Source organism: Sphaerodactylus townsendi, linkage group LG07, assembly GCF_021028975.2.
Source record: "Sphaerodactylus townsendi isolate TG3544 linkage group LG07, MPM_Stown_v2.3, whole genome shotgun sequence".
In the NCBI taxonomy this organism is placed as follows: Eukaryota; Metazoa; Chordata; class Lepidosauria; order Squamata; family Sphaerodactylidae; genus Sphaerodactylus; species Sphaerodactylus townsendi.
The window spans coordinates 97,412,863-97,439,696 of NC_059431.1; the positions used below are offsets into that span (position 1 = coordinate 97,412,863).

Genomic DNA, 26,834 nt, shown 5'->3' on the forward strand with positions numbered 1-26,834 from the left:
AAGAATTTTTCTTTAAAAAATCCTACCAATAGTAAACTGGATGTGAAGTGAAAGTATTCTAAACTAGCCATCTTGCAGATATCTAGCTTTTTAAAGGCAGAATCTTCCCCTCACCCCCAATGGTGAAGCACTCAATGTTGTGGGCACCCATTTGCAGTCTAGATGGGTACAGGCAGCCCACCCATGAGAAGCATTTCAGTCAGAACCAGGTCTCAGGCACCATCCATCCTATCAGGTCTGCCCACACAGATTTCGTCCCTGGATGAATTGAAGGGGATTTTTGCTATTGTATATACTGCCCTCTGCTGTGGAACTAGAACCTCGCAGTTTAGAAGCCACCAACTGTGAGGCTGCGTCCACACAGTAGCAATTTTTCAGCTGCCCCTGTGAAAGCAGAACAATAGCCACAGGATTTCTTTTCCTCACACTTTCCTTGGCTCAGCTTCCTGTGGCCACAACCTACAGCAATCTGAGGGTTTTTTTTGTTTAAATGAGTAATTGACATATTTCTGTAGCTTAAAATTGGCCATTGACCTATCATTATAACTAAACACCTGTAGGGATTCAGCAAGTGCTGATTTTTTTTAAAAGAAACACCTTTCAAACACCTCCATGATAGCAGGAGGGAGAATAGCAACTTCAGGAGGCTGAGGGAAGGAAAATGTTGCTGATGTGGGCAAGGCCTACAAAAATATACACCCTCCCATCTGCACTGTGCGCTTTGTGGCCGTTGTTCCCAAAAGATTGTACCATGTTAGGTTTGGGGAAAATATAAAAAAAGCAGAGAGAATCATGGAGATCAGTCAAGGCACGACTGCACCGATGTTTGTTCCAAAAAAACCCCTGCTCCAGTTTAAACATAAATACCATATAAATGATGCACCCAAATGTGGTTTAATAAGACTTTAAACTTATTCTATTAATAGTCAGGATCCATTATTCCTTATCTTTACTTGTATTTAACACATGATTAATGCCAGAGGCAAAATCACTATTGCCAAGCCCTTGAAGGCATAACGACACAAGGATTTATCCGGAACCTTGTAGGCTTGCTGATTGCAAATATTTCCATGACGGAATGCTGACTGACTGATGGAAGCTGCCAAAGCTTGCTTTAGGAATGTAAAAGTTTCTTTGAAGATACGTTTGTTGGTTAATTAGCTATCTGGAGCTGGTTAGCTTCTAGATATTTTCATTAGGTTGGTTGGAGACATTTCTCCATCATTAAACTGAAGCGGTACAGACATAGCATGGGATGTTGTTCCACAGTTGTTACACAACTGTTTAAAGTTTACATTGGAGTGCCTCAGTGTTTACACAGAGGAAGAATACATTGGCAACTCCACTCTCTTCTGTTTCAAGATTACAGTTGTCATTATAGAGTTTACTATTACCTGTTGTGTTTGTTTCTTTCAGTTCCGTGTGAATTGTAATTGCATTGATACAATTTTGAAATCAAATGTGAAACATATTGAAATGACATTGTATTGTTTCATATGATCAGGAGTTATGATATTTTCTATGAGCCATTTTTCATTATGTTGTGATTGTGTACAAATTAATATACTTCTGAACTTTCCCCGGTTTCCTCTTAGATCCAGTTTAAACATGAAGCTAGAGCAGAGGTCTGATACAGGGCCTAGTTAATTTTCTATAGGGGACTAAGAGAAAACAGGATTGTGAGCCCAGATTTATCTTTTGTCTTGTTAGCCACCCTGAGTTGCCTTTGGCCAGGGATAGGGGGAGCCAAGGTGCTGGCAGCATAAATAGACAGAGCAGAGCCTGTCAGCAGATACACACTCTCTGGGCGTTTCCCACTCACCGGGATCCCCCATATGCCGCACGCTGCTCTCAGGGATGCCGCGCACTGAGTGTTAGGGATGCCGCGCACTGAGGGGGTGCGACAGCGGCAGCGTCGGGGCGGCTGCGCTGTCGCTGCCCCTGTCGTGGGGAGTGCCGGGGGACCCTCGCTACTTGAGGAGAAAGTGGGGAAAGGCCCTTTGAAGAGATTCTGATACAGAGATCAGAAGGAGCCAGAGTTTGGCAGAGAGCGGTCTGTCAGATCTGAAGCTGAAGGATTCTGTCTCAGCCGAGTTGGCTGACAGAAGTCCAGTCACTCTGCTAGCTGAGGAGGCTTGTCAGAGAGAGGAAGCCCTGAGTTTGGTGCAGGGTGACGCGCCAGTCAGGGGCTTGACAGTGAAGACTGTCTAGACATAGAGTCTGCCATAACACTGTGTACCACCAGTCTTGGGAAAAGCCCGATCCAGAGACGGTGAAGCCAAATTGGGATTAGGGTGAGAGAGGGAGGCTATGTGTGCCTGAATCTCACTGGGCATAGGCTGTGTGAGTGTATTCAGTGGGTTGTGCATCAGAAAGGACTAGCGTCTGAGGAGGCTCGTGAATGTCCCGCCAAAAGCGGGACGGATGGTCAGCTTACTCTTGTGGGGCACTCTCATTTTATCGATAGTGTGTATCATCATTAGACCGCATGCACAAATTTTGTTTTTTATAGATGGCTTGGGTTTTTGACGCTACCTGTGATGACATCAGTGTCTTGTGCTGATGACATGACAAGGAAGACTGGCCCAGTGGTGGGATTCAGCCTATTCGCACCAGTTCAGTAGAACCGGTAGCTAATTTTTTGTCCAGTTTGGAGAACTGGTTGTAATCCCACCACTGAGTCCTTTTGGAACTGGTTGTTAAATTATTTGAATTCCACCGCTGTATTGGCCCCCTTGAATCTGTGCAGTATAAAGAAAAAAATGAGCCTTCTACAAACTGAGAGGTGTAGGTAGATTGCAGCAAATCCAATGTTTCGGCTTGTAGCCCAACTTTACACAAAATCAGGGCCAAGGGCAACCTATGGAACAGGCCTTTGCTTTGCTTTTTATAAAAAAAATTCTCAAAAATTACCAGAAGGGGGAAACCTTCAACTGTCTGTAATAGATCAGCAGGGCAGTGAGTTGGTGGGGAAATATAATTTTTGCAAGATGTTCATTTAGGTCTGACACACCATTCCAGATACACATACAAACAAAAGAAAATGGGGGTTGCTGGAGGGAGAGAAAGAACTCGTTTCTGTGTCTGCCCGCTTCTATTGCTGTAAGTGGTTCCTATGAGAGGTGATTCAAAATTCCTAGTCCCATGGTAAATTTGAATTAGGAAACCAGGACTTCAGTATTTCACTCTTATTTTCTCCACTTACGCCATCCTATATATGGACTTTGAATCTGCATGCAGGAATAGAACATTGTCCCATGTAAGACACTTGTGCTTTCCTTTCTGGAATGTGGCGGGATGCTGATGGCACATAAAGGATAGAAAAATCAGCACCCTTTAGAAATGAGTTAGAAATATCAAGAAATTAGACAAACAGACAGGCTTTTTGGTTAAATGTAACCAGAGTGCTTGAGGGGTTTGAATCTAAAAAACCAACGTAAATCATTTGGTAATTAGCTGATGTTTATTTCTAGTGTGTGTGTATGTGTGTGTGAATACATATGTATTATTTAGACAGAGTAACAGAGCAGAGAAGGAAACACATACATTGAAACCAGAGGAGAAACGGCTGCTTTAATTAGCAGCAATTGTTTCTTGGATCCAGTCGAGATAATTGCAGACTTTGGTGTAGACTCCAGGATAGCCAGACAGAGCACATCCAATTCCCCAGGAAACAATACCCTGGAGTTCGCCGTCACAAACCACTGGGCCACCAGAATCACCCTGCGAGATAAAGTGGTTGGTGGGAAAGGAGAAAGGAGTAATTTGAGACAGGATGCAATCAGTTTTCCTAGATGGTTGTTGTGGGTTTTCCGGGCTGTGTGGCCGTGGTCTGGTAGACTAAAACATTCCCTTCTCACTGGACACAGTGTGTAACAGACTTCTCTCTGTGATACACCTCTGAAGATGCCAGCCACAGATGCAGGCAAAACATTAGGAACAAAATCTACCAGACTATGGCCACACAGCCGGTAAAACCCACAACAACCAGTTGAATCCAGCAGTGAAAGCTTTCGACAATACAGTTTTCCTAGACTTTTTCTTTTATTCATTCCTCTGTTTCACTCCCTTTTTCGTTTGGTCACCAGGTTATATCACATCTCTCTGACCCGTGCCAAGTCCCCATAACGTTTTCTCTGATTCCTTAGCAAAACTTATTTATCATTGACTTTTAACCAAGGAGACAGAAGAATCACAAAGTTCTCTTTTTACCACATTGCGCCAGAGAGAAGCAACATGACTTGCAGTGCTAACCCCAGAACTGGCATCATTGCCAATCGACATGGTGTGAGTCATTTATACCTAGACCCGACAGGGTCAGGCTTAAAGCTAATTTGTCCATTGGCTGGTTTCAGATTTGCAAGGGGCACTGTTGCTAGTCACTAATATTTTCAGACAGTCACATCACCCCTAAACAGTTTCCCAAAGATATCTTTAGTTAATTCTTTCCTCTGCAGAAAATGACCAAATGGGATGAGTTCAGAATCATACAGCATTCAGTGCAAAGCCAATGAGGTGTAAGGGTTAGAGCAGTGATTTTCAACTAGGGTTCCGTGGTACCCTGGGGTACCGTGAGCATGTCCCAGGGGTACCGTGGCAATGCTAACCCCCTCACTTTTGTGGTGTCTCCTGCCGGCGCCAACAAGGACATGGAGCTGGCTCAGGGCAGGGCCTGCCACAAGGTCAGCATCCACTTCCTGCCCCCCTCCCCAGTTCTTCCCCTCACCCTGGCAGGGGAAGGTGGGGGGTGGTGCAAGCAGGGGCACTGGGAGGGGAAGGTGGGGGTGGTGGCAGGGGTACCGTGAGATATGAAGAGTGAAGTCAAGGGTACCGTGACATTGAAAAGGTTGGTAAACACTGGGTTAGAGTATTGGACCAGAACCCACTCTGCAATGGAATTTTGCTGGCTGACCCTGGGCCAATCTACTCTCAGGCTGGTTACCTACTGCTAGCTGTCCCCCCCCCCCCCATTGCCCCGCTCTGGTATGAAAAGTCGTGTCAGAAGTGTTTTTGCTTTCTCCGTGGAAAGCAAGAAGCACGTGCAGGGCAAGAGGAAGGTGGCAGGACAAGAAATCTTGCCTTGACACGCCTCCTCTCTTGGCGGGCCGCAAATAGGAAACACATCAGGATTAAAAAAAAATTGTCCCAACGCTCCTCTCTTGGCGTACCACAAAGGGGAAGGGTGTCAGGACAAGATTTCTTGCCCCGATGCACTTCCGGTGCACAGCGTGCCCCAATGCCGGTGAATAATCATCCTATGTCTATCATACCTCATAGAGTTGTTGTGTGGAAGAAATGGTGGACAGGAGAATAATGGAACCCTGTCTCTCCACTCCTGATGAAGCACGGTTTTCAAATTAAACGTAGCATTTAATTGTTCTTAATAGTTAATGACTAACAAACAAACAAATGCTCCCAACTCCTAGCCTAGCAACGGGACTGAAAGCAGAATATCTCACCTGGCAGGAATCTTTGCCACCCTCCAAGTATCCAACGCAGATCATATTGTCAGTGATTTGCCCGGGGTAAGATTGTTCACACTCAGCATGGGTTATTATGGGAGCCTCCAAACACTGCAGAAGGTCAGGGTAGTTAACTGGAAGGAAGGAGAGAAGAAGTAGAGTTTAACAAAAGTATGCTGAAGACCAGCAGTAATTTTCCGGGAAACAAGAACTGTCTAGTTCCTAGGATTACTATCACTGATTGATTCATACCATAGCAAAATTACTCAGGTGCTTCCACAATACTTACATCACTAAACTTGTAATAGGCTAGAAAAGGCTGAAAAACACCTGTATGCCAAACAACCAGCTTTAGTTTCTGTCAGTGCTTTGCTCTGGATCACATGAAGTGAGGCTGTTTCAAGATGAGGTGCAAAATGTGCCCCCACTATGGAGCAACAGCAAGTACCATGGGAGTGAAAGGAAGGGCCCCTGCACACTACCCATTCTCACTCCACTTGCTACTGCCATCAGAGGTGTAGCTGGGCCAAACTGCCCCCAGTGCGAGCTCCATATCTTCCACTACCCTCATGGTCTCCCCTGCTGCCCCTGGCAGCCTCAAGCCTTCTGAAGTCTTCTTTCTCATTGACCTCAGTTTCTGTGTCTCCTTTTCCTTTTTCTGTCTGTCAGGCTGAAAAAAAGGCCTATTTGCAGTTCAGGCTTTAAAATGGCCTAATGAAACTATACTTCCCAGGAGACCTTGTGAGCCCCAAGGTCTCCTGGGAACTGTAGTTCCTCAGGCCGTTTTTAGCATGTACTGTGAACAGGCCTTTTTTTCAGCCTGAAAAAGTTCTAGGAAAAGGAAAGGAACTAAGGTAAGTGTGGGAAGGGGGTGGGGGCACCACAGGGGGCACCATGGGAGGCAGGGGGAGGGGCCTGGGGGCGATTTCCCATGCCCCCAGGTGTGCGCCCAGTGCACGGCGCACTCCCTGTCCCCTTGTAGCTCCGCCACTGACTGCCATCGGTGTCACTGTCCCTTCTGCCCCTTCCCCGTCACAAATGGGCAAATGACAATTCCAGAGAACACTCTGTCGACTGGAATCCTCTTGTAATGCTACAGCATAGTTGGCAGAGCAAAGGAAAGGCACCCCTTTAAAAGGCTAAAAATGTGGGAATCACATATGGCATTGAACTGCCCAAAACCATTTTGAAAGTAGAAGTTTTGCTCCACCCCCACTTCCCCTTTCCCCTGCTGGGATGAAGGGAGTGTCCCCATGGATACTCCCTACCAGCCACTCCAAGCATTTCTCTGTGAATCAGATTGTTAAAAGATCTTGTTTTTGTCTGGCTCAGAGAGGGATGCTCCAAGAATTCTACAAGTGGTGTTCAGAACGGTGGGCATCCTCCTTTGATAGGGCTGCCAAATATCAGGTGGTGCCTCGGGAGGTCCCAGAATTATAACTGATCTCCTGCTACAGAAGTCCGATCCTGTGGAGAAAATTATTGCTTTGGAGGGTGACATTTACGGCATTATACCACAGTGAGATCCCTCCACTCCCCAAACACTGCCCTCACGATCCACTATGGACACTCCAGGAATTTCCCAACCATACTGTTTGAACCAGGGGCTTCCTCTACCCCTTTGAGAGGAAATCTCTACATGGAAAGAGCCTAAAAATAGATGACTATGCCTCTGAGAGCAAGCATAGTGGAGTGGTTAAGAGTAGTGGACTCTAATAGGGAGAACTGGGTTTGTTTCCCCCACTCCTCCACATGAGCTGCAGAGTCTTATCTGATGAACTGGATTTGTTTCCCGGCTTCTACTCACAAAGCCTGCTGGGTGACCTTGGGCTAGTCACAGTTCTCTCAGAACTCTCTCAGCCCCACATACTTCACACAGTGTCTGTGACGGGGAGAGGAAGGGAAAGGAGTTTGTAAGCCACTTTGAGACTCCTTACAGGAGAAAAAGGTGGGGTATAAATCCAAACTCTTCTTCTTCTGAACATCTTGAGAGTGGGTTTTCCTCAGGATTATGAGAGAAGCATCCAGAGGACAGTATTACGCATTAATGCTATCTCATACCCAGAGGTTATGAGTCTATACGGCCTACAGGGTCATATGTCTTTCGGTCATGTGGGGGGGGGGTGCACCAGGTGCCTGGCCATGTGACAAAATGGCATGCGCCCCAGCCACACACTGCCGAGCCCTCCTGCCTCCCTGCAGGCTGTCTCCTGCCATCCCCAGGGCCTGGAGACAGCCTGCAGGGAGGCAGGGGGCAGGGCTCAGTGGCAGGCAGCCAGGGAGCCCACTTGGGCCACCCACCGTTGCCAATCCCGGCATCCCCAGCCTCCATGCAGGCTGACTTTTGCCCTCTCCAGGGCCTGGGGACAGCAGGAGCTGGCCTGCAGGGAGGTGGGGGGGCTCAGCTGTAGGTGGCCCCACCCCAAGCACCACCCTCAGCCTTTGTGCAGGCCAGCTTTTGCCCTCCCCAGGCCCTGGAGACAGCAGGAGACAGCCTGCAGGGAGGAGGGGGAGGGGCTCTGCACCCCAAGCCCTACCCCCAAGTGTGGGGGGGGGGCAGGGGGCGCCCGGAGAAGGTGTTGTGTCTGGGCACCGTTTCCCCCCAATATGCCTCTGCTCATAACTAAGGTTTCCAGCTCCAAGTTGGGAAATATCTGGAGATTTTTTGGGTGGAACCTGAGTTGGGCATGGATTTGGGTAAGGGAGGGACTTCAATGAGGTATAATGCTGTAAACCCAACTTTCCAAAGTGGCCAGTTCCAAAGTGAACTGATCTCTGTTGCCTGGAGATTATTTGTCATAGTGGAAGATCTCCAGCCATAATTACCCTACCATAACATAACTACCCTACCATAACATCAGCCAGGAGTCTAGCAATAAAAACAACAAACCATGAGTAGGACAGGACAGCGTATGGCGTTTTTGTCCTTCTCACGCTTAGGAGAATCCCAGATTGGATCTGTAAAACGAAGCGTCAACTGAGGTGCATTCACACACTCACCACCACTGCTGAGGGTGTTGCCCCACCCTGAGATCAGGCATTCGGTGCCAGGAGCTGCACATCCCTGGGGCAGGGGGATGGGTGCGATCTGGGAGGAAACAGCAACAGGCTGGGACAGCTTGATGAGCATAATATCGTTATCCAGGAGCCAAGAATCGTAATTGGGATGGCGAATGATTTTTTCGGAGCTGATAAACTGCTCGCCTCCTTCATCCTGCATAATATCATGCTCCCCGAGCCTCACTTGTATGCGGCTGCAAAAAAAGAAAGAAAAATCATGTGTTCCGAACAGATTTATGTGCACTGTTGCTGTGTAAGTGCTCAGGAGTGTCAAGGAAGCCTAGGAATAGTGTTGTCAGTTGTTCTTTGAAGGTATTCACTAATGGCCCTGGGTTGAAGAAAAAGAGTTTCGATTTGTACCCTGCTTTTCTCAACTGTAAGGAGTCTCAAAGTGGCCTATAAACTCCTTCCCTTCCTCTCCTCACAACAGACACCTTGTGAGGTAGGTGGAGCTGAGAGAGTTCCCAGAGAACTGTGACTGGCCCAAGGTCACCCAGCAAGTTTCATGAGTAGCAGTGAGGAAACAAATCCACTTCACCTGATTAGAGTCTACCACTTATGTGGTGGGGTTGATCCATCCTACCCACATTGGGGTAGGCTGGATCAACCCAAGACCATTAGTATATTCTGAAGGTCCGAAGAACAGACTCCTGACAACACTGTTTCCAGGCCTGTACTATCAGTGCACATTGCAAGATTTCAAGCTAAATGCGTGTTGTCTTGGGGATCCTACTGGAGTGAATCAAAGGTTATATCTAGCAAGAGGTCTTTTTCTAAAACAGAGACTTTGTAACCTCTAGGGCCCCTTCTGCACAGCAACAGGAGAGCGGGTTGCAGGTGGGATAAAGGAACCTGCTCTCCTTCCTGTGCCATTTGCATGCCTCAGTGCTGGCAGTGACTGGAGTCTGTGGAAGCAATATGGGCTGCCATTGTGCCTTCACACAGAGGTGTGTCTTTAAGAAAAAACCTCACCTCCCACGCTGCACAGCTGCGCAGGGAGGACCTTTAAAAACCAGGAAGCCCAGGTTTATTGGTTCGTGCGGAAAGGGCCTAGGAATAGTTTGTTTGTTTGTTTATTCGTTCGTTGTTCGTTTGTTCATTCATTTTAATCCACACATTTCAATAACCCTAATGGGTTCCTAATTGCTGTCAAAGAGCATGCAGGTTTTCTGATTGCTTCATTATCTCCACATATCTGAAGAAGCAAGCAATGGAAAGAGTAAGATTTGACAGGGCTAGCTCCTGGTCATAATTAGATGGTCTTCCTGGATTATCTTCTCCAATTTCTGAAACAAAAAAGGCTTTGGCATGGTAAGATCCAATGCTGAAGGGGTATGCATTTAGATTCTTAAAGAGAAACTTGTAGTTTGAGACACCTGGGTGACTAAGGAAGGGAAATAAACACTTTGTGAATTCACTCACCTTTCAAGAAGATGAACTGCTGGAAAATAATTTCCCATCCAAAAGAGACACACCTGGATAATGTAGTGAATATGTTGTGTAATTGAGAATCTACCTCAGTGTGAAGGCAATCTTGCTGCAAGGAGAGTACTTGTACGTAATTGACCTAAGTCTAGAACACTACATGGCAATTGACTGGAAGTGAGTTGTCACCATGGCTAGCCTTTAATACAATAGGATGAGCTTTTGTAAGTCACCACTTTATTTCTCTTCCTAATAGTCACCCAGGTGTCTTAAACCACAAGTTTCGCTTTAAAAAGCTTCATACATACCCCTTCAGCATGGGATCTTACCATGCCATAGCCTTTTGTGTTTCAAAAGTTGGAGAAGATAATTCAGGAGGACCATCTAATTATGACCAGGAGCTAGCCCTGTCAAATCTGTTTCCAATGACCAGGTGTACTTAAAGCAGGAGATCTTGGAGGACCTCACCTACTGGCGGCTGAACAATATAAGAATGGAAAAAGGAGTATGATTCACTCACGATTTGTAGCAGTGGGCTGCAGATACAACCCATTGTTCATTGATGAGGGAACCCCCACAGAAGTGGTACCCGGAATTCAGTGATACCTGGTAGGGGACAGAGTTCCTGGCGCAGGTATAGCCCCCCACAATCTTGTCATCATCACCATCGTCAGGGACAGCAACTGACAAATGCAAGAAAATAAATTGTAAGAATTCTGCAAGGATAATTCCACAAAATAGAACCCCTAGTAAGGTACAATTTCATAGGTTTACCTATGTTCCTGTTGCTTTCACACTCCATCCCACATGCTGGATTGATGGATAAGTGAGAGAAAAAATGGCAGTGATGATGGTTCAAGTGCCTTGATATCACATCCAGAAAAATATCCAGAAGTAACATAACGGCATCTGTGACACTCTAGGAATTCCCCAGAATCTCTATAATAATGACTATAGAGCTGTGGTCCCGACACACCCATTGACACATTTCCTGGTGCCCACCAAGTGTTGTTAGAAAGTGGGTGAGGTCAGGTCAGACAATTTCCTAAGAAGGCTCCTATTTGGCCACTGGAGATCTAACTGGCTGAGTAGATTAAAATAACATTGTTTGAGTTCACCATGTTGGTTTTATTCTCATTCGTTATTTCCAGTGTATTTTTTTTAAATTACCCTTCTCCTCTGTTTGTGGGCTTCCTCTATGTGTGTGGCTCCACCACCTTTTGCGGTTGGCTCTACTTCCTGTGACATCCATTTTGTGGTTGTGCCCACCACCCTGGGCCTGCCAGTTCAAAAAAAGGTTGGGAATCCCCGTTGCAGAGACTGGGGGAATGTCTGAATCTCATTTATGCTGTGATGTCATTTCTGGGTGTTTACCTGGTTGTGACTTAATGCTGTCTGTTTTCTCCCCTACCTAGACTCTGCCCCTGAAATAGTCCTGGGGATCACTAGCAGAGGGCTGTCAGCACTGCTATGTAGGTCCTCACTACAGGTAGCAGTCCAATTTAACAAGATTCTGGTCCATGTGCAAAGTTGCACAAGTGCACTCGTCGAACTGCGAATCTTCACACTGAAACCAGGTACATGTCAAAAAAAGGTATGAAATTGTCAGCCAGGATCAGGACAAGAAGTAGGATAATTCTATGGATACAGATAAGGCAACCAGCAGGAGATGGAGGGAGGCAGATGCTTAATGCACAAATGGGGGCATAGATCTTCATTGCCATGTGATGATGTCACAGCATTGCACCATGGCATCATTCCAACATTCACTCCAAAACTCTATAGAATTTTGAGGCAAGTGCTGCAGCAGTGGCCCCTGATCCTTTTTTACTTGCATACCCCTTGGCAACCCATTTCCTTAAAATTGTGTCCCCATATTAGCAAGCCCATTACATATTTTTGTGTACCCTCAAATACTCTGGCATGTACCCCTGGGAGTGTGTGTACGCCAGGTTGGGAACTGCTGCTAGTGCATCGCCAGGGTGCAATGCTAGCACTTCTGGGTTGTGCTGGAAGTGGTATCATCGCATCGCACAGTGACAAAGATTGCTGCTCTCCCATTTGGCCACCTGCTTCTGCTTGCCAACCAGCTGAGCGTTGGTGAGCAGCAGCAGGGATGACCAGGAATTTGGCTGCCATTGGCTGGCACCTGCTAAGCCTATGGAGCAAAATCTAGGTCTGAATGCTACACTGCAATATTTTCCCCGTAGAGAAAAAAATCCCTGAAAGTTAAGCAAAACCAGAAGTTCCCGCCCAGTCTGGTCCATGTTGTATTTGATATATTTCATCCAGTTCAGTCTCATTCCTGTCTCATTCTGCTCATTGGAAATATAACTAGGACGGTCTTAGAGAACTCTACAGAGAATTAAAGACATTTTTAGATTTTAGAAAAATCTCACCTGCTGCACCCAGGAATACAAAGAGCAAGAGGAATTTCATGGTGTCTTTGCTGAGGGACTTTCTGTACAAAGGGCTTTTGGAAGAAATCTCCAATTTATACTTTCCTCAGGAGCTTATCTCTTCATTTGAAAACCCTACCAGCTTCCTGCTTCCCAGGATCTTGCATAAACTTCATCAAATATACTTTATCAAAAGCACACCTTGATACATGTGACTCCCAGATGCTGCACGTCTGAAGCACAACACATCTAGAAACAGAAAAAGTAAACAGATGGTTGTGCTTGTGGTAAAACAAACCCTGCAGGTACCTGTTTTTTAATCACTGGTGATGTGGAATTTATTCAGCTGGCCCAAGTCTGAAGCTGCTAGACCCCAGTGAGGAATTCCCATTTGCCAGTTGGATCCTGTCCAGTGCATTGTTCTGCTCGTGGGCTACATTCTGTCTTGATTCTCTATCTTGAGAAGCAGAGGCATAGCGCCAATAGGGCGGGGTGCGGCGCAACACCCCAGGTGGAGCTGCGGCAGAGGTGTGGCCAGGCCGTGGAGGGGATGTTGTGGGGGCATTGCGTGGCGGGGTGGGCGGCGCTGTTGCAGGGGCGCAGGGTGCGCGTGCGCCCCAGGCGGAGTTTCCCCTCTGCCTCTATTGAGAAGAGAATAATTTAGTATGTATCTTGCCACCAAATGCAATGTTTTTTTTCCTTTAAATTCCACATTTATTTCCCATTTGGTTCCGGAAACATTTCCCTTTGTTTTCTTCTATTGTTTTCCTGAACACTTTAATAGTAGGGTTTTTTCCAAACTGTTTCTGGGCCACCTTCCCTTGAACGTGCAATTATGTTGAATTGGTCTTTATTTCTCTGCCTCACCAACACCTGGCCCTTATCCACACCCTATGTAGTTTCTGAACCTTCATTTCAGCCATCCCGCTCCCCTGTTTTTAAAAGGAAATTTTAAACAATCTTCTTGTCATATCAAACTAGTGATGTAACATTGAGGCAGGGTTGGTTGGATCAGTTTTGTCAATTTCACATAAAACTTGCCATGTTAAGGTTCAGGCAGAGATTCAAAGAAGTAGGGACACTAATTAGATTTGTCAATTTTATATCAAGCTAGTGATGTGACATAAGGGCAGAGAACAATTTTGAAGTGGGTGGCAATTGTATCAATGATAGAACAATTGAAAAAGGGTGATTGAAAAGAATACTAGGAGTAACTGCTGCATGTAATCAGGGACTGCTGCAATAACAATTGTGTGTTATTGCAAATCAAATTTGGCCATAAAATGTAGTTATATGTATTGGCAGGTAGTGGGGTTATATAATCTTGTTCCTTCACATAACGATGCCTGCTCTAGGAGTTGTTCTGGCTTCCATTTTGGGTTGGTAGCTCACAATAGCAGAAAAAGAGGCTGCAACATTTTAAACTGTTGCTTCAAAATGTAATTGCAAAGTGTAATCTCCTCCCCCTCCTCCCAAGAGTGGGTGAGCCATGACCAAAGCTGGGCTCCCTCTACCTCCCTACCATTACCCCAGGGTGGGTGAGCCATTAGCAGATGATGGGCCTTACCCTTCCCTCCAGGGTGGGTGGGCCTCGATCCGATGTTGGGCCTCCTCCCCCTTCCCCTTTCCTTCCCACCTCCCCACCCCCAGGGTGGGTGGGCCATGACCAGATGACAGTCCCCCTCCCTCTCCCTCTTCCCCAGGTAACTGTGCACTAACACTAGAGCACCTGTGCAGAAGAAGAAAAGGGGGAGGGTTATTCCGCTGCATCACAGATTATATCCCACCACCATCAGGAATAGTACATTTTCAGCAAGTAATGTGTGGAAGAAATGCAACTGAAGAGATGGGGCGGGGTGGGGGGAGAGATCTATAGGACTTCTGGGTGGGGAGCCGTCAATGTCCTGGAATTACAACTGATTTCCAGATAAAAAAGATGTTTCCTTTTTTAAAAAAATGGCACTTCAGATGGGTGACCTCTATGCTGTTCTACCCCACTAAGATCCTGCCCCTCTTTAAACCCATCCCTCCCCAGGCTCCACCCCCAAAATCTCCAGGAATTTCCCAACCCAGAGTTGGCACCCCTAATCCATTCCATTAGCTTGTAAAACTTTCTTCCACTATGAGCAACAGTCTCAAGAGCAAAAATAAGGCTCGCTCCATAGATGCAGGAGAATTACGTGGTGGAAATCTGAAGGAGGCAGAGCAGATGGTTCCACCTCAGAGAAAGATCATTTTGTGTGTGGGGGGGGGGGGGGAATCCCAGAAATGGAACTTTCTAGCCCAGCTCATTTTTTGCCCCACTGGTTTTTACACAAACAGTTTCTTTTAGTATAGGTAGGAGATAGGGTTAAGGCTTTCAGATCTGCAATAATTACAACTGATCTTCAATCAACAGTTCTCTGAGAGGAAATGGCTGCTTTGGAGGATGGGCCCTGTGGCATTGAACCCTGCTGTGTCCCCTCCTCTCCCCAAACCCTGTGTTCCTCAGGCTCCGTTCCAAAACCTCCAGGAATTTCCCAACCTGCAGTTGGCAACCCTAGTAGGAGCAGGAGAACAATTCCACTATTCCCATCCAAAACCCATCCATGCAAACTTGCTCTTTAAACATATTCAAAGGCCCCTTCCGCACATGCAGAATAATACACTTTCAATCCACTTTAAATGCACTTTGCAGCTCTGTGGAATAGCCAAATCCACTTGCAAACAATTGTGAAAGTGGACTGAAAGTGCATTATTCTGCATGTGCGGAAGGGGCCAAGTACTGTGTTATGGATCTATGCTTTCCTCCCGCACCCATCTTTTCATACAGTATTAGACAAGAGGGTTTTGAATCTCTTAGAACATTTCCTCTGTTCAAAATGTTAATGCGAGTAGCTCACATGCACCTGTTGACTTCGGAAAGACAATTGTGTTGAGTTTTTTTTAAATCAAAAAGGAATGTTAGAAAACAGTGTTCGGGGGAAGTGCCAGTTATTTCATGGACTGTAATATAAGATGATTGGGCGGGGGCATTATTGTACTCTACCAAGGGCAACAGAGATCTTGACCCGTGCTGAGGTGACAAAAAAGTTTCCACAGACCAACCCTGAATTTCTTTGCTAACCTCTATTTAAATCTCAAAGGCGAGGTCTCTGGACTGTCAGTTCCAGATTTTCCATTCCCAGAGTTGTTTCCTATGAGGGGTGTGTGAGTCTGATAGGCAGAACTGCTGGAATTCATGAACATAACACATGCCAGGGGATGAAATTCATACTGAAGGTTGCCACTGGTTGTTGCTATTAAATTAGCCCTGCTTAAGTTCGTCTTTAAGGGCAAGGAGAAATTTAGCAGATGACCCTTTCCCACCAAGGTGCTCTCATCCAAGAAGAACTTCATTTATTACATTCCAAGAGAATTACTAAAGGCACAAGATGCAGACTTACCTTCTGTTTTTTCAAGGAATTGTCCCTTATTTAGCACTAGAAGTGCCCGCTTGCCAAAATTGTTACTGCGCCCATGATAATTTGAGGACTGGGTGAGCAGTTCTGCCTCTTCCAAAAGAGATGCAACAATACTGGATGAAGCAACAGGCAGACTCGCAATCATACCTTTTTGCAAACTGCAGCCAGAATTAGATAGCAAATGTCACACTTTGTCTTTCTCTCCAGTGGGAACCTAAAGCAGCTTATATTATTCTTCTCTCTTCCCTTTTCTCCTCACAACAGTCCTGTGAGGAAGGTTGCCCAAATCCCTGTGAGACAGGCCTGGCCTTTAGACCAGACCAGCGCACATCCACATTTCATTGGGCAATGAGGAATTGTCAGGGTTTTCCTCTAAATTACAATGAGCTTCTAAAGGAGAAAGGAAAGGAAAGCTCTACATAGGGTTGCCAGCTCAAGGCGGGGAAATTCCTGGAGATTTGGGATGGTGGAGCATGGGGTGGGGGGTGGGGGAGTGAAGGAACCTCAGCGTGATGTAATGCCATAGCGTTCACCCTCCAAAGCTATCGGCTATTTCAGAGGAACTGATCTCTGTTGTCTGGGGATCAATTGTGATTCTGGCAGATCTCCAGGCTCCACCTGGAGGTCAGCAACTTTGACTAAACTTTGAAACTAGTTGGGTTTCTGTTACAATAATGGCTGAGAGATAACATGAGGCTGTCTCTGGGCATGCTCAAAGCACCTTTCTTCCATTACTCACATCCAATCCAGAGGGTGGGATGTGTGCGTGGCAGCCAAGGATGGTGCCGCAGCCACACAGCCTTGCTGTCCCCAAACGGGGGCCAGGGGGCACAAAAAAGACAAAAACAGAGGAAAAGTCCTGCTGTCTGGAAACCCAGTTGAAGCAACAGAGTTACAACATGCTCTTTTGTGTTGTAACTCTGCCACCGACGGGTGGGGGTGTTCCTGGGCTGAAACCCTTTGGAAGCTGATTATGGTTGGCTCCACCTCCAGAAATGCCCCCAGCCTGCTACCATCCCCACCAGCACGAAATCTTGTGCCCTACGGATGCCACTTCAACCTGGACTTCTGGGTTCGTGCACTGCAGAGTTGCACAGTGACCTGCCACCTGCATAGTCACCCATCCTGCTGGCATATTTGCCCCTTATTTTGCGAGGTGGGTACCCATGCTGGCAGGGAGGGGGGAAGGTAAGATTAGAAGGTATGGCTTTCAGACAAGCCTGACCTGTGCCGCCTCTCTTTTTAGCTGTTCCCAACTATGTTCTGCATGTTGCTTTGGAAAGGTCTTAATCTAATGCACACTTGGGTCGTTCCCCACTTACCTGCTGCTGTGTGCTACTCTCCCCAAGTAGCACGGGGTCCCCCGACACTACCCACTACAGGGACGGCGACAACGCAGCCGCCCCAATGCTGCCGCTGTCACGCCCCCTCAGCACACATCATTCCTGGCGGTCCTCAAAACAGCGCCTTTTGATGACCCCACGCAGAGAGCGCGGGGTCGTGGGGAAGCCCGGGAGCATGCCAGAAATGACGCGCGCTGGGAGTAGCGCGCAGCAACCTTTGGTTGAGGTAAGTGGGGAAACGACCTTGGAAAGAAATTCAGAGCAGTTGCTCTAATTTCACCAACTCCACTTTGAGGTGTTTTCCTCCCACCCTATGTAGGACATGTAGATTATAGTACTGTAACATCACATGCAGAAGTGCACTTTATTGGGACATCAACTAGTACTGTCAAGATGGCTAGAGAAAATTGTAATGTGTGTGCACAGTACATTCTGGAAATTTTCTGGGGCAGAGTGGGGGGAATGAGAGTAGAAGAGGGCAGCCTGTTACATCACAGGACTGGGGTTTAGCACAGTTGCAAGCCAGTTTACAGAGCAAGGGCTTTGTAGCATTAAAGTAAAATATAAAAAGTGTATGCTTTCCTCGCTGAACAGGCAAAATTCTTCTACCTATACGGTCAAGGCAGGCATCAGGTGCAGTATCTTCTGTCTCTTGTTCTTAACATCTTTTTCTACCAAGCTCTGTCTCTACCTCTAGCATAGCTGCAACATCTCCTATATTCCATTTAAAAAGTGACTTTTCTGTCATACCCTAGTTACTAATACATCTTTTTAACTACATGGGAGACCTGCTTGTCACAGAGACCTCTTCTCTATTGCTTCCCTTCAGCAACTACTATACTACCCCACATATAAAAGCTCCTTTTAGCTATCATGCCTAATAGCTGTTGATGGATTCATTAATAATGAATTTGCCTAATCTCACTTTAAAAGCCTCCCAGACTAGGCCTTGAAAATTTTTTCTTTGGATTTAGCAGCCGAACTCATTTTTCAGCCTTCAAGTTTTTGTAGTCTGATGGCCTAATTTTCTAATTGTTACCACAAAATGTAATCCTAACCTTTTCACTGTTTCTCATGCTGCACACTCATTTCAGAGAAGGGACTATCTTAGAATAGGCTGACCTGACGGCCCGCTTTTGGTGGGACAGTCCCACCTCAAAACAATTTGTCCCGCATCCCGCGGGTTTTTTCAAGTGCCCCGATTTTTGGAAGGCTGCCGCACTGCCTTCTGGGGCGCAAGGCAGTGCGGCAGCCTCCCGCGCTCGCAGCCATAGGAGCGCACGGCCTTCTGGGGCGCTCCCGTTTCCCGCCCTGTCACAGGTTCACAAAGGTGACCATCTGGTCACCTTATCTTAGAAGAGTGTATTCCTCTACCACAGAACTCAATATGTTGGACCTTCTTTGTTGTAGAATACTCAATCTGGGTCCTAGTGTTACCTACCCCTGCTCCCCCCATCTGTTTGAAAGTTTGATGATAATACTCTTGTACCAAAGTACTATGTTCAATAATGCATGAAATAATGGTTTTGACAAAGGAGCACGTAAAAATGGATAATTCTCATATTCATTCGGGACTATATTCTAATGCAGAAGCATACAGTTTTCTCAACAACTTCTCAACTGGCCATACTAACATCTTTATCTGATCAGGCCAAATCCCCACTGAAAATTAAATACAGATACAACCAGGTTTCAAAATAAACTTGTCATCAAGGTTTCAACCTTCCCACTGCAGCATGTTTCTAGTGAAAACATCTATGCCTATCTTGGTTTCAAAGAATGTGACAATCCCCACTTACATGTGATCGGCTTGAAGGGTCTATCCTGATTGGCTGTCGTGCCGTGTAGGGGCGGGAACTTTTTTGTCATAACAGTTCGTGGTAACATGAGCACCACTAACCCCCAGTATAGCTTTCTTCACTCCCCCCCCCCGCCCCCGCTGCCTCCTCCTGGTGTAGAGTCCATAATCAGCCCCTGCACATTTTATCTCCTGTTCAAGGCTGTTTCTGGAACAAATGTCTAGACTAGTTCACCAAACAGCGCCTGTCTCCTTCTTTTCAGATAAGACCACACAAAAAAAGGGACACAGTTGCAAAGAGCAGTTTTTTCTCCTCCTCCGTGGACAGCTTTAAGGAGGCTGCTGCCAGCAGTAATCCAAAATTCGTTGTGGAAAAGAGCACGGGGGGCTTGCTGGGTGGGCAGGGATGGTGGAAATCTATTTAGAGCGGGGGTCTCTGCTGCAGCCATGGAAACGGGGGGGGGGTGCAACACACCAGCCTCACTGTGCATTTGCAAAAGGCAACTTTTGTGTCAGTGTAGGGGATGGTTACAGGTGTGTGGCTGCGATCCAGGGTTGCAGGAAGGGGGTGTGTGCTCAGCCCTGAGAGCTGGTCATCATTGTGCATTTCGTGGCTGCAATTTCATGGCTGACATGACCCGGGCGGGAGGGGGGCTGCCTGCATCCCCCACCTACAGGTTCCTTTATAACACCCTCCCAGTTGGGGGGGTGGCGAGACCCCCCCCCAGTGAGCAGACAAATCGATGACCACTTTTGGAAAAGAAAGCACAATTGAATCCAGTGCACCCCCGTCCTATGCATGGAGGAAAGAACTGGATTCAACCAGGCGTTGTTTACACATTCGCTCGTGCCCACACGTCCACGTGTCCCAGTTTCCATGTGGCTACGCCCAGCATGACAAAAAAAAAAGGCTGGGCGTGCATTGTGCACAGTCCACTGCACACTGATTAGTTGGAAAGCCGTTGCGTCACTCCCAACGGCATGAAAACAAACACACATTGGACTCCTGTCCCTCCCCTTGAATCCAGGTTTCACATGTGTTTTTTGAAAAGGTTCACATTCATGCAGGTCCGGGAAAAACCCATGATGAGGGGTGGAAGTAGCGACAGAACCAGGATGAAGATGGGTTCAGCATGTTAGCAGTGGGGAGCCCTTGCTCAAACTGTGTTTTTTGTGTGTGTGTGAATAGCACGCGTTTTATTGATGGTGGGAATTCGGCCTGAGACAGAGTATAGAGAACTGGATTAGGCCTGGTGAGATCCTCAGTCAAATTCCTACTTGCCGTGGAAAATCTCATCAAGTGATCTTGGGCCGGTGCTTCTTTCTCAGACTACCCTACCTCAGAGGATGCTCCCCAAAGGCTCTGACGGAATAACACTATCAAAAGCAGGGTGCTGGATCTTTAGGAATGATTCGAGATGAGTTGTGCATCTGAAAGATACTACTGAGTTTAACAGATGTATAACAGTCATGGTATATTGTGTTGTTGCAATTGTTTAATTAAAAATAAGACTCAAAATATTTAAAAAGGTTGTCAGGGTTTTATAACATGGGCCACGACAAATGGTGCCATCACATGTGCCTTTATTTGTTCTGTTCCATCATCCATTTTCTGTAGTAAAGTTTCTAATTCAATTAGAAAAGCGGCAAATAACCCAAAAAAGCTAAGCAGGCAGTAGGTCTTTTAATTGGCTGCAATAGTCTCCTGGATCCAGTCAACGTAGTTACAGACCTTGGTGTATACCCCGGGGTAACGACTCAGGGCACACCCTACCCCCCAGGACACAATGCCTTGGAGTTCCCCGTTGCACACCACAGGTCCACCAGAATCCCCCTGCGGGGGAAAAAGAAGACTAGCATTAATACCAAGATTACTACACTTGAATTCATGGTATAGTGGAACCTCGTTTTTTGCCGGTAATCCGTCCGGCGACTATTGGCAAAAACCGAAACTAACAAAAACTGAGGCTATGCTGTCTGCGCAGGTGCAACGCAAACAGCGCAGCCAATTTATGCAAAAGTCGCCTTGGATTTCATTGGCAAGCTGATGAAATCCAAGACGACCAATGAAATCCAAGTTAAAAAACGGCTGGCGACAATCAGCGAAAATAGAAATCGGCGAAAACCGGTTGCCAAAAAGTGAGGTTCCACTGTATCTGCTAAATTTGGAATTAGAAAAACCTAAAACAAACTTTTCAGGCCTCATCAGGACCAGGGAGGACAGTTTGATGATGGAACATCTTTGCGATTCCCCACTAATATTGGTCCTGTTTTTGAACATTCCTCAGCCCTGTCTGCTAATTCTCACTCAAAGAGAGGAGTTGCATTACCAGATAGAACAGGATTCAGAGACAAAACTTCTATTCTGATTAATTATAAATGTCTCCTGTGAAGAGGACTCCTTGTGGCATCTCAGTTCTTTCATCCTTCCAAAATCACTCAGTCTTCAGAATAATTTAGGTTCCCCCTTCTCCGCAATAATGTATTTGAGACACTGAGAACTTCCAGGTTCCACTGGAATGTTTGGGTAGAGCCACATTATTCCATTAGCTTCCAGAATGAGATTCCATTTCAAATTCTGGATGCTCTAGTTTGAGTTGGAAACCTGCTGATTTAAATGCGTCCAGAAGCACCAACAATCATAGGTGCATGCTGTATTTTTAGTTAGGAAAAGTTGTAGAGGTCAAGAGGAATGTATTTTCCCCTGTTCTGTGCAATGCGTCTCTTCTGTGAACTGCCTGTGTCCACAGCGTGAGACTGATTCTTATTAATGCACACTGCTTGTTTCTATCACTCCTTTCCGGCTATCACCCTTTCAAACAGGCCCCATGTCCATTCAGTCTTTTGCTTGAAACTAACCATTCTGCTGCAACCATACAAACCATTCAGATAATTAGAGGCAATCTTTTCTCCCTTCAGAGAACAACTGAGAAATGATCATGTCGAATAGGAGGTTTGCTTCTGTGTCTGCTTTCCCCTGCCATCTAATGTTCTCTCTTGTGTCCCATCTTTTGCTTTATGTGTCAAATGTGTGTGTTTCCCTTGTGCTGAGTGATGTGTCCTACTTGTGTGTTTCCCTTGGTTTAAGTGTTGCAATCTCCGCATGAACCTATTGATAATGGCACAAATGCCATCTACTTCATCTCAATGGAAGGAAGAGTGAGAAAAGGAATCTCACCTGGCAGGAATCTTTGCCACCATCCAAGTACCCCACACACATCATATTTGAAGTGATTTTCCCTGGAAGGGCGTTCTTGCATTCGGCATCAGTTAAAACTGGAGCATCCAGGCACTGGAGAAGCTCTGGCAAGTTGTCTGGCAAAAGAGAAGAGAAAAGAGAATAAAGACATGTTGGCACCACCTGGAAACTGGAGAGTCGGAACATCTATTGAACTGTGAGTGGATGGGACACAGTCTTCTTGGGAGGCAAGTGAGGGAAAATCACTGTTGCAGAAGAAGAGGAGGAGGAGGAGGAGGAGTTTGGATTTATACCCTATCTTTCTCTCCTCTGAGGAGCCTCAAGGCAGCTTACAAACTCCTTTTCCCTTCCCCTCCCCACAACAGACACCTTGTGAGGCAGGTGGGGCTGAGAGAGTTCTGACGGAACTGTGATTAGCCCAATATCACCCAGCAGGCTTCATATGTAAGACTGGGGAAACAAGCCCAGTACACGGTCATGTGGAGGAATGGGGGATGAAATCTGGCTCTTAACCACTATACCACATTGGCAAACAAACCCTCACCCGGCATTATGAAAAGTAGCATGGTGGGGAAACGAGTTCCAGAGTAAAATGTCAGTCCTCCTACGTCGCATTTCAACAGATTATTTTATATGTGGACAAATTCAAATTTGATCCCCTTTTGCTGGCCCAATGGCCGTAATAAAACTGAATAAAAAAAATTTGATCCCCATGCCCCCAATGTGTGTGCAGTCTGAAGTGATGCTATCCAAGGAATGTAGTGCCATGTGATTTCTCTGTGCAGAGCTCTGTGCAATTCCAACAAACCCAGATGTAGCAAGAGGAGGACAAGGAAGAGGAGGGCTGCAAGAGGAGGGAAAGGAAGGACTCAGGGGTGTGGGTGGAGCAATGTGGCAAAGACAAAGATGGCTGCGTAGGATCCTCTCCTCTCCTCTTACATCTAGTCCTAAATTCTCCCTCCCGCAAGGTGTGGATTCATTCATATATGTGCAAATGCAGTTTTGATATGGGCATCTTTGCTCATTACAGGCGAGAAAAGAAGCAGAGACATTGCATTTTAATGCAAATGGTCACAGGGAGAGAGGGGTAAATCTCCCTTTCTCTCCTGTGGTTGTTCCATTCCTAACCATAGGATCCTGCAGTTGATATTTGCATTAGAGAAAAAACTGTTAACATGGATCAGTTTAACCCTGAATCGACGCAGAAAAGAAAAAGGATGATGTGTCCAGAATGGGAAATGCTTCCATACTTACATCCGTTGCTGAGGGTGTTTCCCCATCCCGAGATGAGGCACTCATTCCCAGCTGATACACACTGGGAAGGCAAGGAAACAGCTCGAATGCGGGAGTTCAAGGTGGCAGGAGTGGCCAACTTGATGAGCATAATATCATTGTCCATGTTCTTTGGGCTGAAGCCAGGATGGCGAATTTGTTTCTCGGCTTCGATGAACTCTTCGGAACCCTCTAGCACATCAATGTTGTACTCTCCCAGTCTCACCTGGATGCGGCCTCTGGGGAAACAGTGGTGTGACATAGCACACAATTAACTCCGTGTTCTTGTTTTATCCTCTGTTTGGCCTTCCTGTGTTGGAAAAGGATCTTCTCATGGACACCAGACTCCTTCTCTGTTGAGTGAGTTTTGCTAATTGTTTTCCTACCAACTGTGCCAGCATAAACTGCTTTAATGTCATTTTGGATTTGGCAATTGAATCAGTGGAACAAAGTGATGAGCAAAGGAGAATTTTTTTTGGGGGGGGGGGGAACCCTTTGCTGTCCCATTGCTCTAATCCACAATTCTTTGCAGGCAGCCACACATCACCAGAATTTCCATGCACGCCCACCAAATCGATGGTTGGAAGAAGAGCTCCATAAAAATGAAACGAGTTTGATTTTGGATCAAAATCATTGCGGAATTGTCTTAGCACAAGAACAGAAGAAGGCTCCTAATGGATCAGACAATAGAGCCATCTAATCCAGCTTCCCAGTTTTTTCCTCCGCAATTGCTGGCCAGGTGCCTCTGGAAAGCTTACAGGCAAAACATGAAGGCAATAGCACTTTTCCATTATTCTCCCACCCAGGATTGGGTATTCAGAGATAAACTGCCTCTTTATCTGGAGGCTCTATTTCACAGTTGTGTATAACAGCAAAAGACTGGCCTATTTTCCATGTTTTCAACAGTTTACATGCTACAGTGAATACATGTACAGCAGCATATATTTGTGGACACATCTTTTTAAGAAAGAGCCAATGCGCATTTACTGTTCTAATGATACCAGGGACCAGCACCTGAATAAATGTCAGTTTTGAATTACATGATGAGTAGTGTCTGCATTGAGCATGACACTTGAATGTATTCGAAGAAAAATGAATTGTGCGCAGTGCACAGGTTGCACATGCATTTTCTGTCACTTATGAACACAGTTTCAAGTAATGGCTCTTGCCACATCCCGGAACACCAAATTCTGTAAGTGTGCAACATGCTACATGAAGAAGTTTTTTAAAAATCTTTCCTAAATTTACAGCATCTTTTGTGTAGCAAGATTCTCCGCTTATCCCACCCAAGCTTGGTTGGTTTGAAAATAGGAAGATGAAAAAAAAAAAAAGAACCCTATAAAAAGGACGGAACCAAACAATGCAGTGAGAAAGCTTTGCTTATACCCCACTCACGATTGGTAGCAGTGAGCAGCTGACAGGACCCACTGATCATCAATGAGGGAGCCCCCACAAAAATGGTATCCAGCATTCAGAGACACCTGGTAGGGGACGGAGTGCTCCAGACAGGTGTAACCGCCTACAATCTTGTCATCATCGTCATCATCTAAGTGGAAAGCAGCTGTAGGAAGCAAGATCACATTCAACCGACTAACAGAAGACTGCAAGTGTTTGAGAGAAGTTGTTAAAAAACTGCATTTTAATATCATCAGCGTTTGGAAGATCAATTTATGCAAAGGCACAAAGGCATTGATCGATTAACTAGAGTGAGACAACCAGCGGTACTCTAATGCTTAAACTGTGAGATTTTCTAACACACTAGCAGAATTATCCCAAACTCCAGCCTACAAAAATCAATTTCTTTGTTTTGAACTGCCACTGGACAATATGATGTTTACAAACAAGAAGCAAAACTCACTGTTTCTCTCAAGGAAAGAAGAAACGAGGAAGAAAGATGCTAGTTATTAAGACCCACGAGATAGATTGATTCAATAAAGGAAGCTATGACCTCCTTGCAAGGTCAGAGCAAGGCTGTTAACAATAGGATTTTTGGAGGCCGCCCCTGTTAAGCTAGGTAACACCATTAATTCCTAATGAAGCTGTAAGTTGGAAGTGACCAGACAGTATATAATACACTTAACACTTGTGTATACGACCAGGTATTTTGAAGTTCTTAATCCATATATCACCAGAAGAACTCTTATAAAGGTAGATTAGATTAAGGTTAAGACTTCAGCAAACCGTATTTGGTACTGAATTTAAAAACCTAAATTTAAGGTTCACATTCCCCACTTACCTTAAGCCCCGCGCTACTTGAGGAGAGTAGCGCGGGGTCCCCTCAGCGCCCATATGTGGCTCTTGCAAAGAGGAGCCTTTCAAGGTTGTGGGGACACCGGAGGGCACACGCCAGGATACCCAGCAGCTGAGAGCAGCTTCAGCGTAAACATAGGGGGGATGGGGGAGAGTGGGGAAAGGCCCATTAATTCCCTACCAGAGATTTTCGTAGTAGGGTTCAAACAGATGTTGTTCAATCAGCTTTATGTATCTCAAATGTTAAACCTCCATTGGCTAGATTGTCAAAAAAAGGACACCTGAACTGTATGAGCAACGTCAGGAGGGAGAGTTAGTTCTGTTTATTCAAACTGCTGCCATTCCAGCCATGATTCAGTTAGTAGAACATCAGTGGTTCATTTTGGGGGTTCAGAGATCAAATTTCCACCCAGCCATTCTTTTGTTTCAAATAGCCCGTGGCTCGGTGGCAAAACATGAACTTTGCAAACACAAGATCCGAAAGTTCCTTGACATCTTCACTTACAAGTATCTCAGGCATCAGTGGTTGTGAAAGACCTCTCCATGCTGGAAAGCCACTGCCAGTAAAAATACTGGGCTTAAGCAGGCCAACATTCTGACTCGGCGTACAGGAATTTCACATGGAGACCCACTGGAGTGGCAATGATATGTCCTCCAAACAGGGTCAGAAATAATTTGGAGGGCATAAGTCACACTACATTTAACAGCACTTGAGACAGACCAGCCAATCAAGAAATGAGGCTGGCTGATTCCAATAAGATCAAGAGGAACAAACAGCATTATAAACCCACCAGCTGCACCCAGGCAAACAAGGAGCACAAGAAACTTCATGGTGTCTCTGCCAACGCTTACACTCTCTACCTGCTGCACGAGGAGATTGCTAGGGAAGGCTTCACATCCTAAATATCTTCTGGTAGGCCTTATCTTGCCAACTCCCAGGGCTGTTGCAGCTTTTCACTTCCCAGAATCTTGGCATAACTTCAAGTGTGTTATCAAGGCTGGCATTTCCAAGAACAGAAAGTGGAGACTTTCCACTCCAGAGTCATGACCTTGACCACTAAACGCTCTGTTCAGCTCCTGTCACATCTGTGCAGAGATTCTGAAGGGCCATCTTTGTATGGGAAGCTATGTGGGTCCCAAATTATAAAGGGTCCAGCACCTTGAATTGGAAAATGGGCAACCT

At 46.0% G+C, this 26,834-nt stretch overlaps 1 protein-coding gene across 1 annotated transcript; it reads right to left on the reverse strand.

Moving 5' to 3' along the window:
• Window positions 1–3,484: 3,484 nt before the first annotated feature.
• Window positions 3,485–26,482, reverse strand: LOC125437033 (transmembrane protease serine 9-like). Its single transcript, XM_048504403.1, has 11 exons — window positions 26,443–26,482; window positions 24,797–24,962; window positions 23,384–23,640; window positions 22,109–22,245; window positions 20,627–20,764; window positions 16,529–16,593; window positions 12,347–12,408; window positions 10,468–10,630; window positions 8,463–8,716; window positions 5,460–5,596; window positions 3,485–3,723 (listed from the first exon to the last, which is right to left on the reverse strand). Exons 1-11 carry the CDS (start codon window positions 26,480–26,482, stop codon window positions 3,574–3,576), a joined length of 1,569 nt encoding a protein of 522 aa, XP_048360360.1. The 3' UTR covers window positions 3,485–3,573.
• Window positions 26,483–26,834: the final 352 nt, after the last annotated feature.

Coding starts and splice junctions, on each gene's coding strand:
- LOC125437033 (XM_048504403.1), bottom strand. CDS start 26,482: ATGAAGTTTCTTGTGCTCCTTGTTTGCCTGGGTGCAGCTG. Junction 12,409..16,528: donor TCCCACCCTCTGGATTGGAT/GTGAGTAATGGA, acceptor CCCTTTGTACAG/AAAGTCCCTCAGCAAAGACA. Junction 3,724..5,459: donor GTGGCAAAGATTCCTGCCAG/GTGAGATATTCT, acceptor TTTATCTCGCAG/GGTGATTCTGGTGGCCCAGT.